At 46.7% G+C, this 16,186-nt stretch overlaps 1 protein-coding gene across 1 annotated transcript; it reads left to right on the top strand.

Annotated features, from left to right (window-relative positions):
* The first annotated feature begins 4,097 nt into the window (after window positions 1-4,097).
* Window positions 4,098-12,002, top strand: ACP6 (acid phosphatase 6, lysophosphatidic). Its single transcript, XM_009092662.4, has 10 exons — window positions 4,098-4,357; window positions 5,792-5,920; window positions 6,011-6,141; window positions 6,768-6,847; window positions 7,569-7,656; window positions 9,089-9,221; window positions 9,931-10,034; window positions 11,250-11,345; window positions 11,544-11,709; window positions 11,824-12,002. Exons 1-10 carry the CDS (start codon window positions 4,163-4,165, stop codon window positions 11,962-11,964), a joined length of 1,263 nt encoding a protein of 420 aa, XP_009090910.1. The 5' UTR covers window positions 4,098-4,162; the 3' UTR covers window positions 11,965-12,002.
* The last annotated feature ends 4,184 nt before the right edge of the window (window positions 12,003-16,186 follow it).

The following is a 16,186-nucleotide window of genomic DNA, read 5'->3' as shown; positions in this document are numbered from 1 at the left end:
TAATAGAAATACTATTAGTTTCATATATATCCACAAAAAGTAAATGAGGTGATAAAGCTTACAAGTGCCAAATGGTTAAGTGCTGCCACAGGGGAGCACATCTGCCACAGCACTGGAGCACTGAGTAACAGGATGCAGCATCTCGGGCACAGTGACAGACTGGCAGCACTCCCACCACATCTGGACTGCACAGGCACGAAGAGTCCACCTGACATGGCTGGGAACAGCTTATCCAGCTTGCTTCTGGAGGCTCCTACTTCCCTCAGCCTTCCTGTGCAAGGGAAAAACACTCTTTCAAAGCTGAAGAGAAAACCAGCCTGCTGTTCTCCCAGAGCGGCGCATAATTGAGTCGGCATGATGCCGCAGACTACCAAATGCAGCAGATGGCTGCAGGCATCATCCAGTTTAGGATGACAAAGTTGGAACAAAAGAAAAGCAGAAGGCAGGGAATGCATCTTCTGCTCTGGGTTACTGGGCAGGGGCTGAACCTTGGCACAGTCAGGCCGTTGCCAGCACACAGCCAGCTTCCAGCTCTCCCACTGCCACACAGACAATGACCAAGTGCCCAAGACAAAGAAAAGTGAGGAAAAGATACATCTTCCCAGGTAAAAGAGGCAGGAACATACCAACTGTCTGTTGACCTGTTTTGAAAGTACATAAAAGAAAATCTCCAAAAATCCCCTCACAATGGCAGCCCTAAATATGACAAGTCTGACTTCCAGGACTCTCCAACAAAACCTGCAGGAATTCAGAAATTAAATTATGACCTCTGTGTATTGACACACATCATTTCACTGCTGGAAGGTAAAGCACTGATGTGAAAGCATGCAGAAAATGAGACAAGATGCGTCAGATCTCTACAGTGTACCATGAATGGTGCCTTGCAGGGAGGGCTCATTCTGTGGTGGCATTTAGGGGTTTATTTTTGCCAAATCCACCCCAAAGGATCACAGACTTTAGGAGTGGAAACATTCCTTCCATTTCCCCAGGCGCCTTGCTCACAAAGCAGCTGGCTACAAGGTTCACCACAACAGACAGACTGGAGGAGACAAGAGTGATACAGCTCCACAGGAAGCTGCACAGCACACTCAAACAATTTATTTATAAAGTTCAGCCTTTTGTGAAGGCAATACAGCTTCCATGCCCAGACTAACTGGTTTATAATAGCCACTGTGGTCAGCAGTCCTTGCAGGACACAGAGACACCACCATTAGCTCAAGAGATGGGAATGGAGAAACCTCTTTTGGCTGCAGGATGCAGGAGCCTATGATCCCAATCATGAATCCTGCACAAACTCCTGCCCATGTTGCATTTGAAATTTCAGTACCTGTGATCTTTTCAAGGTACTAGAGTGAAAGCACCTTCACTGCACTCAGAAAGACAGCCATGGGAACATTTTGGAGTGGAAGAATTTTTTCGAAGGGCAGGAAAACACTTTGTGCTACAGCAGAGCAGCCCGTACTCCACCCAGAGATGGAGCTGCCCCAAAACAAGGCTGGCACACAGAGATACCACGCTTGGCAGGAGCTGCTTGTGGCCCACTTTGGGCAGTCACACCAGGTTGGTTAAGCCACCCTTCTCCAGCAGCCAGGCTCCCAGCCCAGCTGCAGCTTGTGTGGTGAAGAGCTGTGGGAGAACAGCTCACTCTGTTTCCAGTTCACTCTCCTCACTGGGCAAAACGCGCTTGGGAAAGAAACCAAAGAAGTCAATGCAACATTTTCTATTTTCTGACCCCTACCAATTTGGGGGAAATAAACCCACCTCCCTAAGGGGCATCCAAATGCTATTTGTGCCTCTACCATACAAACATTGTATGGTAAATCTCTGATTTACACCATAAGGAGATAAAGATTTTTCACAGAATGATAGAATGGTTTGGGTTGGAAGCAGACCTTGAAGATCATCAAGTTTTAAACCCTCCCATGGGCAGGGACACCAACTAGACCAGGTTGCTCAGAGCCCCATCCAACCTGGCCATCCTTTACCTTTGCTCAGGGACAAGGTGTTCACTTAGTCCAAAAAACAATAAACCACACCAACTCATCAGGTTAAATTGCTTCTTTTGTGGGTATTTTTTTAAGCATTATTTAATTTCAATCCATGTAGTAGAACAAAAAAATCTAATTGTGCTAGTTGGCCTCACACCTTATCGATGTATCAGCCACACAATGACTGCATGACTTGGTCAAATTACAAAACTGAGGCCTCACAGCTTATCAATTTATCAGCCATGCAATGACTGTGTGACTTGGTCAAACTACAAAGCTCACTATGACTCAGTTTCCTCTTCAAAAAAAGGAAGATGTAAACGTAAACTTATAAAAGCAGAGTGTTCTGAGGTGTGATACATTTTTGCAGCACTGTAAAAGGCAAATGATAGCAATCTAATATCTCGCAAAGATAGCAATCACTGCAATTCTGGTTAAATTCCAACCAGAAGGAAATTTGTGCTCTGCTTTCAGAGTGGAAAGTTTCCTAAAACTTGCTTGTTCATTAGAGCTCATTACTTTCCTTCAGTGAAAAAATTTCACCCCTGGTGGCCATTGGATTAGCCTTCTGCTCCTCGTCTGGTCACAAAAAGCAACAGAAGGGTAAAAATAACAGGTCCTTTGAAAATGTTTCTGTAAAGATGGTGCATCTTAGAATAAATTTCTACACAGTTGGACAAAGGAAAAAAAACAGGGCAACACCATTTGCTAAAAAATTGACAGCCGCCTGCTATTTTGGACATCTCTCCTCTAATTCCAGGCACCTGCTGTGGTGTGGTGTATTCTAAAATATATCTCACCACTAATGCTGCTTAGCAGCAGCCAGGGCCACCCAGGAGGGACCCTGCAGTCCCAGGCTTCACAACTTCACAGGAACTGGGGTTTTCTTCCAGGATAACATTTGACTGGAAATACAAATAAATTCAGTGTGAGCCTCTCTCCCTGCTCACTTCTATCACATCACCTCTATGTCTCTTCCACCCTCTCTCCCTCCCTCTCCCTCTTAACTACTTTTTCCTGTTCCCTCTCCCCTCAGCATTCTTGACCTCTCACTCTCTTGATTTAGGCTCGATTCCTTCATTTGTTATTTTCTTGGCTTCTTAAATATTTTTCCCCTTCTCTCTGCTTTTGTTGAGCCTCTGTGTTTCACGTACTCTTAAGCTCAGAAAACTGAGGCAACCCTTTCAGAACTGCAGGGCTTTGAGAGACGCGAGGTGACCAAAATCCCCCCTCTGCACATCCTGGTGTCTGTGCCAGCCTCACACCACCTGCAGCGGCTCCTCCCTCTGGCCTTTGTGCAAGGCAACATCCCCTCCCTCCTCTTTGTCCTTCACCCTTGCCCTGCTCCCTGAACACCTCCCCGGGGAGCTCATTCCAATATCTATTTCAGTCTCTAATCACACTTATTGTGAAGAATTTCTTCCTGGTGTCCAGCCTGAACCTCCCCAGCACAGCTTGAGGCCGTGTCCTCCCATCCTGTCCCTCGTTCCCTGGGAGCAGAGGCCAAACCCCACCTGGCCACACCGTCCTTTCGGGTGCTTGTAGAGCAGTAAGGTCCCCCTGAGGCTCCTTCTCTAAAGACTCACACCCCCAGCTCCCTCAGCGCCTTCTCACGACACTCGTGCTCCAGACCCTTCCCCTGACTCGCTCCAGCCCCTCAGGGCCTTTTCCGAAGTGAGGCCCAGAACTGGACACGGCATTCGAGGTGTGGCCGGGTACAGAGGGACAATCCCTGCACTGCTCCTGCAGGCCACGCTACTCCTGCTCTAGGCCAGGGTGCCATTGGCTTCCTTGGCCACCTGGGCACACCTGGTTCAGTTCAATCGCTGTGACCGGCGCCCCAGGTCGTTTTACAGTGGACTCTTCCCCAAGCCTGGAACGCTACACGGGGTCACTGTGCACACTGGCGCCCGGGGCGTCCCCCAGGGAAGACAACGAAACCAAGACGGTGAGCGGAGGCACGTGAACACCGGCAGCCTCGGCTGACGGCCGTGCCCCCATCGGGGCGGGGGCGCGGCCCGTCCCGCCCAGAGCCGCATCGTTCCCCTGCGCGGCGCCCGCCGGGAGCCGCAGTCCCCGCCTGGTCTTCCTCTGTGCCCGCTTCCAGGCGGAGCTCAGCCGGGGACTGCGCTTCCCACTGTTCCCCGCGGTGCGGCCGGGCCGGCGGGGGCGCCATGGGCTGGGGGGTCCGGCTGTGGGTGCTGGGCGGCCTGGCCGCCTGGACGCAGCGGCGGCGGGCGGCGGCGGCGGCCGCTCAGTGGGATGACAGCGAGAGCGGGCGGCGCCAGTATCTGGAGCTGAGGCTGGTGCAGGTCGTGTTCCGGCACGGGGCGCGCACCCCGCTGCGGCCGATCCCGGGGGCAGAGCCGGTGAGCTCGGGACGGGAATGGACGGGGCAGGGGTGGTGCGGAGGTGCCCCGACCCGAGCCGGCGGCGTGCCTGCCGCTGAGCTCCTGCCTCGCTCCCGGCAGCCTGGTGGTTTGGCGTTTATTCTCCTTCCCGAAGCGATACCGAGAGTAATTTCTGAGGGGAAAGCATGGGAATTTGGGAGCTTGCACCCCATGCATTGCTACAGGCTTGGGTAAGAGTGGCTGGAAGGCTGCCCAGTGGAAAAAGGCCTGGGGGTGCTGCTTGACAGCGACTGAAGTGAGCCCGATGTGCCCGGGTGACTGAGGAGGTCAATGGCATCCTGGACTGCATCAGGAGTAGTGTGGCCAGCAGGAGCAGGGCAGTGATCATCCCTGTCCAGTTCTGGGTCCCTCAATTCAGGAAGGACATTGAGGTGCTGGAGTGAGTGCAAAGAAAGGCCACGGACCTGGGGAAGGGTAGGGAGCACAAGTGTTAGGAGAAGTCACCGAAGGAGCTGGGGGTATTTGGTCTGGAAAAGAGGAAGCTTAGAGGTGACCTTATCACTCTTCTCAACTTCTTGAAAAAAGGTTGTAGCCAGTTATGGGTCAGGCTTTTCTGCCAGGGAATAAGTAGCAGAAGGAGAGGAGACAGTCTTTAATCTGTGCCCCAGGAGGTTCAGGTTGAACATTAGGAGGAATTTCTTCACAAAGACAGGGATTAGACATTGGAATGGGCTGGCCAGGGAGGTGTGGGAGTCTGCATCCCTGGAGGTGTTTAAGGAAGGACTGGACATGGCATGGTGGCCTGGTTGACACAGTGGTGCTCAGTCACAGGTTGGGCTTGATGATTTCAGAGGTCTTTTCCAACCTAATTCTGTGATTCTTTAAACTGGAACAGCAGTAGCACATTAGTGGGACAGATGATGGCAGAGGGGACAATTGCTGCAACTTCAGGGAGCCCTCAGGGGCAGGATACAGGGATGGGCAGCCTGAGGCTTTACTCCAAGGGCAAGTTGTGCACCTCACAACGGGTGCTCAGCAAAGGTGTGGCTCCTGCCTCGGTGTTACCACAAGGAATCTGGCACCCCCAGCTTCCACTGAGGTGGCCTGGGGAGCCAGCCGGGATAGCTCAGGTAGTTTCCTACAACAGCTTTTCAGTGTGTAACAAAGAGCAGCAATTGTGATTTCCTTCAGATTCTTCTCCTGTAAGGGGAGTAAAGCAAGTACTGCATTTCCTGCACATCAGATCTGCAAATCCAGGGAGTGGCACTACTCTCATTTCTGTATGAGCTGTGTAAAGAGATCCCTTTGTCTCCATGTTGTGTTGTTGGCAAGGCTGCACACTGTGATACTCCAACTTCAGTTTAATAAACCGACTTTTTAACTTAAAAGTCCTTGGTTTAATGTCCCTGAAAGTTTTCCACTGAAGCTGTTTGTTTGTTTGTTTTGAAACAGGTGGAATGGCATCTCGCTCTTTTAGATGTACCTGCTAAGACTAAGTTTGATTACACGGTGACAGATCTAAATGGAGGACCTCAACCTCCCTCATTCTTGGATGAGGAATACCATAAGATTGTTTTTAAGGTGAGGGTATATTTGCTGGTGGATTCCTCTTTCCTCTGTAGACTTTGTTTCCACAGTCCACTGGAGACCTCTCCTTCTCTTTGCTCTTAGGGTGGCACAGTCGCAGGACAGCTGACAAAAGTGGGGATGCAGCAGACATTCGCCCTGGGGGAACGGCTGAGGAAAAACTATATGGAAGAAGTCCAGTTTCTTTCACCAACATTTAAGCCTGCTGAGGTCTTGTGAGTCTCTCAGTTCTCTCCTGGACCTTCCTTTCTTCCTGCCTCTTAACCAGTAGCCTTGTGCTAGGGAAAACTGGATAGCATATCCTTCTTCACCCCACAGCAAACAGTCTGGCCCCCCTGGGCCTTCATCTTTGCTCAACCTGCAGAGCCTGCACTAGAAATCTCTCATGACACTAAGCATCCAATTGCCCAGCAGTCCTGAGAGTGATGCCAGGGACAGATTCATCTCACCTAGGCTGAGCCACTGCCAGTGCTGTTATGCACTTTTGTGGTGAGCAAAGAGAAACAGGCATTTCTGGAGCAGAGTTTAACTCACTGCAGACAGATGAAGTTCAGTGAGATGAAGCAACCCCTGCTGCTCACATCAGTAATGCTGAGAGCATATGATTAAAAAAAATCACACCAGAGAAGTGCTAGTTTGTTAGCTCCACTATCTCTGATAGGGCAGTTCAGATTATAGGTGTCTACCTAAGATATCTGTAGTGACAAAAGAAGAGTCTCACCACAGATTTCCAAAGCCATGGTGGAAGCAGAATCCTCAGTTCCAGCAAGCCCTCCCCAGCTGCAGCCATGTTTACATGAAGGTGGAAGTGCTGCCTCACAAACTGCTTTCTCTCTTTCAGCATCCGTTCCACTAATATTTTCCGGAATCTGGAGTCCACACGCTGCGTGTTAGCTGGGCTGTACCAACAGCAGAAAGAAGGTTGGGGAGACTTCTGAACAGTGCCTTTCCTTGCTTAGTCTTCCCTAGATGCACACACCTTCTGCATCCTAACTCTCTCTGGCTCCTAGTTGTTACTTCTTCCTCTGTTTGCACTTGGCTCCCTTCCCCAGTTTTCTTGGTCCTGTAGAGTCTTTACCAGCTTGTCACTTGTTCCCTCTCTTTGCGTATCTTTCCACTGCTCTTTCAGACCTGCTGAGGGACTTTGTGTTAACCCTCTTCCACATAAAGAAGGCAAAAAGTTCACACATCAGAAAAAGGTTTCTCAGGGAAACCCAAGTGTCTTGGATACAAGTTCAGTATCTGGAGTAACTTTCACCTGTATCCTGCAGTTGGTAACTACTTGTTCTAAAAATAAGCTCTGCATTTTAAAGATCTCACATCTGCTCCTTCCACATTCAGTTCCACTAACAAGTAGAAGTGACTTGCCAGAGCTCCTTACACTTCATGACACAGAGACTAATTTTTGGCGCTAAGAAAAATGAACACAGAACTGCGAAGCTTTACAAGGTGCACAGCAGGCATCCCTGTGGAAATAAATGCACAGAAACAAGTACAGTGGCTTGTGTTGCAGGTGATAGCTCAGGGGAAATTGCTAGTTGATAACACTGGACTTGAGCACAAAGATTGGGAGTGATTATAAAGCAGTCTAAAGAAACGTAGATGCACTACTGATCACAGAAACTTCCTTCTTGTTCCACAGGACCTGTTGTCATTGTCACTGATGAAGCAAGATCTGAAATACTCTACCCTAATTACCAGAACTGCCCGCGCCTGAAATACTTGACCAGGTAATTGCCAGCAATATCTCCCCGTATGATTTCACTGCTGTTTCGTTTCAGCAGTAGTAATTTACAACAGCACATTTTCTTCCCATTTCCCAATTTCTTTCCGTACCACTTTCTTGGGAGTGGTTAGCTAGTTGTATAAAATACTTGGTAACCGGAATTATACACCAGGCAGTGGCAGCAGAAGAAAATAAAATAGAGACTTTTCCTTGAAAGACCAGTTCAATTTAGTCTGTGTCTAGCAAACATTCATTACTAACTAATGTACAGCTAGTCTGTAGCATTGCTGCAGGGCAGAATTAATGTCATCTACATCCCTTAATAAGCCTCTTAAGTGTGAACATATTGGGCCTCCTTTTTATATTCAGCTTCTGGGTTGGGGATTATTTCAACGCTCTCGTTGCATTCATACCTTGAAGAAACTGAAATATACTCAGCCTTGACACATTTAATGAAGGCTAATGAAGTGAAATAAGGAAGATCTTACGTAGAACACTCATGTTTGTGGAATCAAGTACTTTGAAATGCCTGTGCCATGTTTGGGCACAGGGTGGAAAATGAAAAAGAGAGGCAGATATATTACAGTTTGGCTAGATTGTACATTAGCATATTTTTGCCCAAAATTCAAGAGCCGTCAGAATTCACTTGCAAGAGCTCACTGTGCAGTGCTTGACTCTGCAGCCAAAGGATTGGTCTAGACAGTGGTGAGGTGACAGTCCCTAGAAGCAGCATATTCAGCCTCCTTGAATAACATCACCTGTCCAGAAAAGAAGTAATCTGCAGTGTCTGCTGCTCCCTGCTCCCCTCTGCCCACCAACTGCACTTTTTGTGACCATATCAAGGTAGACTTTTTGAGCTGCATTAAGCACAGCCTCAGCTGGCAGACTACCTAGGGAGTACAATGGCCAGCACAGATAGTCTCAGCCTTATATTTTAAAATAAAATTTAAAGCAGCTTAAAGATGCAAATGGCTTCCAACAAAGCAAAAGTTGGATTTAAAACTACAAGCAGGAATCTAGGTGTTTCCTATTTCCCACACCATACAGCAATCAGTTCAAAGCTGTTTCTTTCATGAGGCAGTTAAAGGCTACTCCCTGAAGACACAGACCTGTACTGTTCCAGTATGACCAGATCTGTTAGCTGATATACAGCCCTTGCTTATGGGAGGCACTTCTGGGGTGTTCACATCTCATCTTAATTTTTCCTCCTGCCTTTGGGAGAGCAGAGAGCCAGCTCTGATCCTTGAAATCTGGATACAGCATCTGTCCTTTCTGCAGCTCAGAATCCCAACATCAGGAATCACTCAGTATGCTGTAGTGCTTCTCTTCTACTCCTCACTGATGTGGGAGAACTCCACTGGGCTGGGTGATGAGAAAAATAAAAGATAGAAAGCCTAATGTGTGAAATTTTTTTTGTTTTCTTAATTCCTTTACAGGGATAGGTCAGAGAATGCTATGCACCAGCCAGGTGTCTGTGATGACTTGAAAAAAATTAAGAAGAGTATGGGCATTAATGATGATGAGTCTGTGGATTTTTTTGTCCTCCTTGATAACATTTTTGCTGAGCAGGTGAGCTGAGCCCTTCTGTTTCACTGTCACAGAAAGAAACATCCCCTTACCATGCACATGGAGGAAATCACAGTGCCAGCACCCACGGATACTAATGTGCACTCCAGTAGCTTTCTATGCAACCCAGAATGCTTATAGAAATAGCATGACCTTTTGAAAATGCAAGTTGTGGGGTCAGCCTTGCTGTAGGTTCGATGAAGACTTGTCTCCAGTATTTTTGTTCTTACCTTGAAATCCAGTATTTCTTTCAAGTGTAATGTAGAGCTAATAGAGGCATTGGGCCTTGCTTCCCCATTATAAAGTGCTTTTTGGCACTCAGCACCTAAAAGTCATCTTAATCCCCGTTCCAGCACACTACTTGTGAGCCAGACTGCTGCTACTGGAAGGAAGTTGGGCACATTTCTACCCCTCCTTAGTGCCTCTTTTTTGCTGGCGCTAATGATAACTGGTCTGCCAGCTGAATGGCTCAATGTGTTACACTCCCCATGGAATGGGATCCTTAAGAACAAACATCCATCCTTTTGGTACACAGAGCAAGTCTGTGTGTTTAAAACCATCCTAAAAATCCTCACATGCGTATCGTAGTACAATACTGTAGTACAAATGGTGTGATACAAGCAGCTGTTTTCTGTGGGCAGTCACCATGTGTTTTCAGGCTCGGTTCAGAGAGGGTCAAACCCTACCACTCTGCTGCATCTCCTCCTTCCAGGTGCACAATATGCCAAGCTGCCCTGTGCTGAAGAGCTTCCAGCAGACAGTGGAGCGCCGATGTGTTGACTCCATGCTTTTCCTTCTGGAAGACAGTTGTTCCAGGTGATTGCCTCTGTCCATGCCTCTGGCCTCAGCGGCTGTCTTACCTAGGGTGGATGTGATAACCTGCTTACTCAGTAGACAGAAATGCTTTCCCATCTGCTGCACTCCCCAACCAGAACTCACTCATGAGTTTTGTGCCTCAGCTGTCTCAATGTAAAGTTCAGCACCTTGAGTCCTAGCAAAAAGGAGTGCACACTGAGGAGACTAAGATGCCATGAGGTAGGCAGTGAAGGCCTCAATTGCCACAGGGGTTGAAGTGAACCAGTGGCAAAAGCAAAAGAAAAGAGAAGATGCTTCCAGCCCATGCCCTGAGGCTGCCCTTGAGGTTGCACAAGTACAGTCCAAATTCCAGCCTGGGAAGCTTATCCCAGGGATGGCACCTGCACAGCTCAGCTGAGAAGCGCTGGCGCTAGCGGAAAAAGTGATGCCAGGCCCTGCACACATGTAACTACTTGCAGAGAGAATCTGCTGCTACGTGCAACTAATTACCTCCTCCACAGTTGTTTGTGAAGGCTGGCTGAGTTGCTAGCCTAGCAGTCATTTTCCTTTCAGAATCATTTGCAGCTGCCACATTCACCAGCTCTTCTCAGGTGGTAGTATAGGACTGTCTTTTTTTTACCATGTATTAGAGATCTCAGGTAATGAAAGACTGATTTACCACATTCCCACAACACCCAGGAGAGTTAGTCACACACATCTTCCATTTCCACTGATGTATTCATTAGGTAGAGGGAGTTTCTTCCCACCAGATATTGTATAAAGATCATCTCTTTCTTTAACAAGAGGAAAAAAACTACTTTTTAAATACAACAGCCACTTTCTTGAATCCTGCCTCTCCTCACCAAAGACCCCAACCACTTCAGCTGCTGTTTTGCAGCAGTAATCTTGCCTAGCTGAAACCCATGCACTCAGAAACCATACTAGGGAAACAAAACAGTCTAGAGAACAATTAAAGAGTTTCTAGATTGTCATTTACATGGCCACACTTCATGAGACTGCTTGTTAACACCTCTCTTCTCCCATTCTGTCCTCACATTCGAGTGGTGACTACACAACAGGTGAACTAAAAACTGGCCATATTAATTGCATTTAATAGTTCTTACCTACACTCAATACAGGTGATCAAATCATAAGAGAAAAGCAGGTTCTCAAGTTTTCACGTATAATTGTGTGAAAGTTTTAAAACTAGTAAATTTATTTCTGCTTCTTTTCTAGAGAAATGCTTCAGATGAGTGTTGGCCTCCTGTTAAATACCTTAGAGAAGAACATTAAAGCAGCAGTAAATCCCTCAAATCCAGCTGAAAAGGCCAGGTACAGCACAGAACTCCTTCTCTAATAGTTATAAATTCTAACTTGATGGCACTGTGAAAAACTGGTTCAGAAAGACATTGAATGTGTGGGATTAAAAGGAGCACTCACCTGCTAAAAAAAGCATGAGTGCTGCTGCCTATCTACGGAGGAACACAGCTGCCATTCCAGGTCTGTTTTTCCTTTATAATTTTTTTCCAGAAAGCTCTTCCTCTATGCTGCTCATGACTCCACTCTAATTCCTATCCTTCTGGCACTGGGCACCTTTGATCACAAGTGGCCACCTTACGCTGCTGATGTGACCCTGGAACTGTATCAGCACCGGCGCTCCAAGGAGTGGTTTGTGCGCGTGGCTTACCGTGGAGAGGTGAGATCCTGTGGCAAGTCCCTCCTACAAATCTTGGGCTTGTGGTTCCACCATGCAGCAAAAAAGGGCTTTGGCAGTGCACAATATTTGTGTTTCTGTCTCTTTGCCTTGCAGGAGCAAGTGGTGAAAGGCTGTAAAGCAAGTCTCTGCCCACTCGAAGAATTTCTGGAAGTTCTTTCACAGTACTCACTCACTCCAGAGAAGTACTGTAGCCTGTGCTCCAAAGTGGACAGGAATTGGAAAACTAACTCATAATTAAGCTGTCATAAATTAAAGTTAGTTTATTGTCACAATCTTCGACTATTTTTCTTTATGTCCTTGCTAGCCTTCTCTATTCCAAATGTATTTTAGATGAGGGGACATTTTCCTACCAGACACAGGGTGGCACAGTGTCACTTTACACTGTTAGCAGCAAGCTGAAAGAAGCCACGTGACAGAATGGCTCAAGTTTACTTCTGAGGTGACCACACAAAAGCAGGGAGAGGCTGAAAACAGCAAGGGCGAGAACATAACATTTAAAATTGCCCATCTGTATCAGGAATATGTGACAAAACATTCCTCTTCCTCATATGCTGGAATTATGGGATGAAGTTCAGCTTGCTCTGTGCTACCAGACTTGAAAGCTTTGACATAACACTGATTTTATGTTTGGTAAACTGCAGAAGCCATTATGCCTTTCCCTTTCTTTTGGCATGTTGGAGGGTTGCTCTCTGCAGACAGATGAGCCTCCCTAATTGCACAGCATTTAGCTACCCTATCTTCTTGAGGGCATTTTCATGCACAGAAAACATCTCCGAAGGGACAGCAAGCCTCCAAACCTCTTCCCTGCACTCCTCTAATTATGGAAATTCTGCCATGAACATGCAGAACAACCACAGTGGACCAAGTACAAGAACACACAATCTTGGTGAACTCTGCTTAATGTGCTTTAAAAAAGGAAGTCTGGGGAGCTGCTATCGACTTTACCTTTGGGCAGCAGTGATCTATTTTTCTCTTGCTGAAAGAGGAATACAGCACTAACCAACAGCAGTACTTCTGGCTGAGATGACAGCTTTTCCACTAAGACAGCACTGGGAATCACAATCTTGCCAAAGTCAGAATCAGAAAGGTTTGGGTTGGAAGGAACCTTAAAGGTCATATACCATTCCAACCCCCTGCCATAGGCAGGGATGCCATCCACTTGAGCAGCTCAAAGCTCCATCCTACCGGGTCCTTAACACTTTCAGGGATGAGGCATCCATAGCTTCTCTGAGCAATCTGTGCCAGTGCCTCACCACTCTCACAGTAAAGAATTCAACCTAAATATCTCCTCTTTAGTTTAAAACTGTTCTCCCTTCTCCTATCACTGCCTGCTCATGTAAGTCACTCTCCCTCTTTCTTATAAGCCCCCCATTAGGCAGTGGAAGCCTGCACTAAAGTCTTTCTGGAGCCTTCTCTTTTCCAGGTTTAGCAGCCCCAACTCTCTCAGCCTGTTTTATAACAGAAATTTTCCAGTCCTCTGATAATCTTTGTGGCCTCTGAACTGATTTGTACAGGTCCACATCTTTCTTGTGCTGGGGTGCCCCAGAGCTGGATGCAGCACTGCAGTGGGGTCTCATGAGAGCAGAGCAGAATCCCATCCTTGACCTGCTGCCCACAGGGCTTCAGAACATGGTTGGCTTTTTGAGCTGCGAGTACATGGTGCTGGCTCATGTCCAGCTTTTCATCCACCACAATTCCCAAGTGCTTCTCCATAGGGCTGCTCTCAATGACTTCTTCTCCTAGGCTGGGCTCATGTCTGGGATTGTCCTGACCCAGGTGCAGCACCATGTACTGGGACTTGTTGAACCTTACTAGGCTCTCACAGTCTCACTTCTCAAGTTTGTCCAGGTCATTCTCTTGTGTGAATGGCACCACTTGACTTCGTGTCCTCTGCAAACTTGCTCAGGGTGCACTCGATCTCACTGACTATTTCATTGAAAAATATCTCCACTTGTCAATACATAAGTAAAACGTGGTCCCTACATCCTTTGGGATAGGCAGAGGTTAAAATAGGGGGACCATTTATTAAAATGGCCTTGCAATTTAGGTTCTGTGTTACCTCTTCTCACTTAGAGAAAAAAAATCACTTAATGTAAGCCATTGACAGATATGTGATGGAGGCACTACAGCATCTTTTCCCTAAGAATGGGCTGGATTCACCCCTACTCTTTCATTAGCCTGCCCCCAACACAATTGCATGTTGACACCACGCACAGTGAACAGAATAATTTGAATGCTAAATACATTGCTGGAGGTCTCACTGAACTGCTATTAGAAGCTGTCAAAAAGCAAACAAAGCATTGTTATTTTCCATCAAGTTTTTGTACAGCCTGAAACCATAATGCCACTACATAAAAATCAATGCCTACCCCTCCTTAAGAACAGTGTGTTCTGCTCTAATCAAGCTCTCTCTTATACACAGTTTCAACTATTTGGGGAACAGTGATGAAAATATTAGGTCTACGATTACAAGTCATTTGTGAGGCATGGACTGCTTGGAAAAAGGCATCGGGAACTTTGGCGATACAAAAGGGGAATTCACATACCTATTCTTAAAAAAATAACTAGGAGCATCCCCAACAAAACTGACCAGCAGCCAGGTAAAAAATTGTAACACACCCACAAGACAGAGCACTCAGCAGTGCAAGTTGTTCCAGAGCAGGTAAGATTGTTAAAGGGCACTGCTTTTGCACAATTAAGATCCTCCTATCACTCTAGGTAGTAGAGTAACACAGATTTCAGTAACAGCAGAAGACCTTAGAAAAGCAGGACAGCTTCTTGGCAGTGGCCTGGAGGAAGGCGCCACTGGGAACAGGTTACTTCACCGTCTCTTGCAGGGTTTCTGCAGTGCCCCCTCTGCCCTGTTCTAGCCTTACCCTTCCCCTCAGTGTCGAAGTGGTTGGGCCATGCAATGGTCCATCCCACTGAGCACTTCCATGGTAGTTGTGGCTCACAGGATGAAGGAGTTATTTCTGACCACAACTAGTGTAAATGATCATTTCAGAAGAGGATTGGTTGGACAGTGGAAGAGTTTTAATAGCAAAAGACACAAGTAAATGGGAGCTACTGTATTGCAAACACAGCATGGATAAGCTGAGGCATTCTGAAACATGGAGTCAAGATTCTAATCTCTTCCTTCATCCTGGGACCCCTGCAAACACCACCACACACCACTAATAAAATGTAGCCCGTCCTTCCACCTGAGTGAAAACCAGCATAGCAGAGAGTACACAAAGCACCTCAAAATTAAGCCCTGCATATACCAAATTTGTAATAGTCCCAATACTCTGGGGGAACAAAAAATGGGGCATTTCAACTTACCCTCAGAAAGATTTGGGCACCCACATCTACTCTGAGTCAGGACACATGTATTGTACCAGAAGCACTACCAGCATTCAAATCCCAACAAAGACTGATGCAGATCAGATCTCCACACACCGGTCTGTCTTCCGAAATGTGACCCATTAGACACCCCAAGGATGTCAGGACTAAACTCCTTAGGCTGGCTCCTTGCTGTCATCTTCTTTGGCAGATTAGCTAGCCCATGATACAGGTACAAATCACGAGTTTATTTGGACAGTGCTTAAAACTGCCAGTGTACTTCACAGATGACCTGAGTGCAAGTCTACTAATTTAAAACAAACAGATTTCAAATATTTTAAACTTTTGATTTAGCAGGCACATTACTTCGCGTTTCAGAAGTTCACCATCTGCTGGGTTTACCTTTTAAGTCTCTCCACACTCCGGCTGCGCAGCCATCTGGGATGAGATAATTTGAACAGCAGACTGTTTCCTCCCATGTTACTAGAGAGGAAGAGCAGCCAAGCATGTATGAATAAAGTCTATTTCATTCTTTCAAACAAAGGTGGAGGAGGATGATTTGAAAGCTTAAAAAAAAAAGGGGGGGGGGGGGGGGAGGAAGAAAACTAAAAATGGCAACCCACTTTCCATCTTCAACTGTACCATGACTACCAAAGCTGAGTCACAGTTACTATTGATAAGCAGGAGAGAACAGAGCCTGACTTACAGATCCTCAGGTGAATCCGCAAGGCTGACAGCTAGAAAGCTTTTCCATTTGCAAAGCAAAAAGGGAAGAAGTAGAATCAGAGCAAAACAAAGAAGCTCATCTACGCACATCTACACAGTCATTTTCACAACTGCAGCCAACTAAGACCTTAGCAACTCTTGCTCATCTGCTGGTGCAAACACTGAAGTTAAGTGCACCTATGTGGACTCAGGAGAATCCACATCATCTGTGCTTTCTGTAGGAAAAAATCTCATTAACATACTAAATGCCAGCATCATAAATTAGAGACAGAAGGAACTTTAATTATACAGCATGTTTAAAATGTATCCTCTCACTGTTCAGTGGCTTTGAAACAGTGAATTTCCTATGCTAACTTTCCTGGAATAAGTCACAGCCACCCAAATCCTTTGCTATTCAAAATCTTAACAG

This window comes from Serinus canaria, chromosome 1 (genome assembly GCF_022539315.1).
Source record: "Serinus canaria isolate serCan28SL12 chromosome 1, serCan2020, whole genome shotgun sequence".
In the NCBI taxonomy this organism is placed as follows: Eukaryota; Metazoa; Chordata; class Aves; order Passeriformes; family Fringillidae; genus Serinus; species Serinus canaria.
Note: the sequence above shows the minus strand (reverse complement) of the source record. Positions and strands in the feature narration are given on the sequence as shown.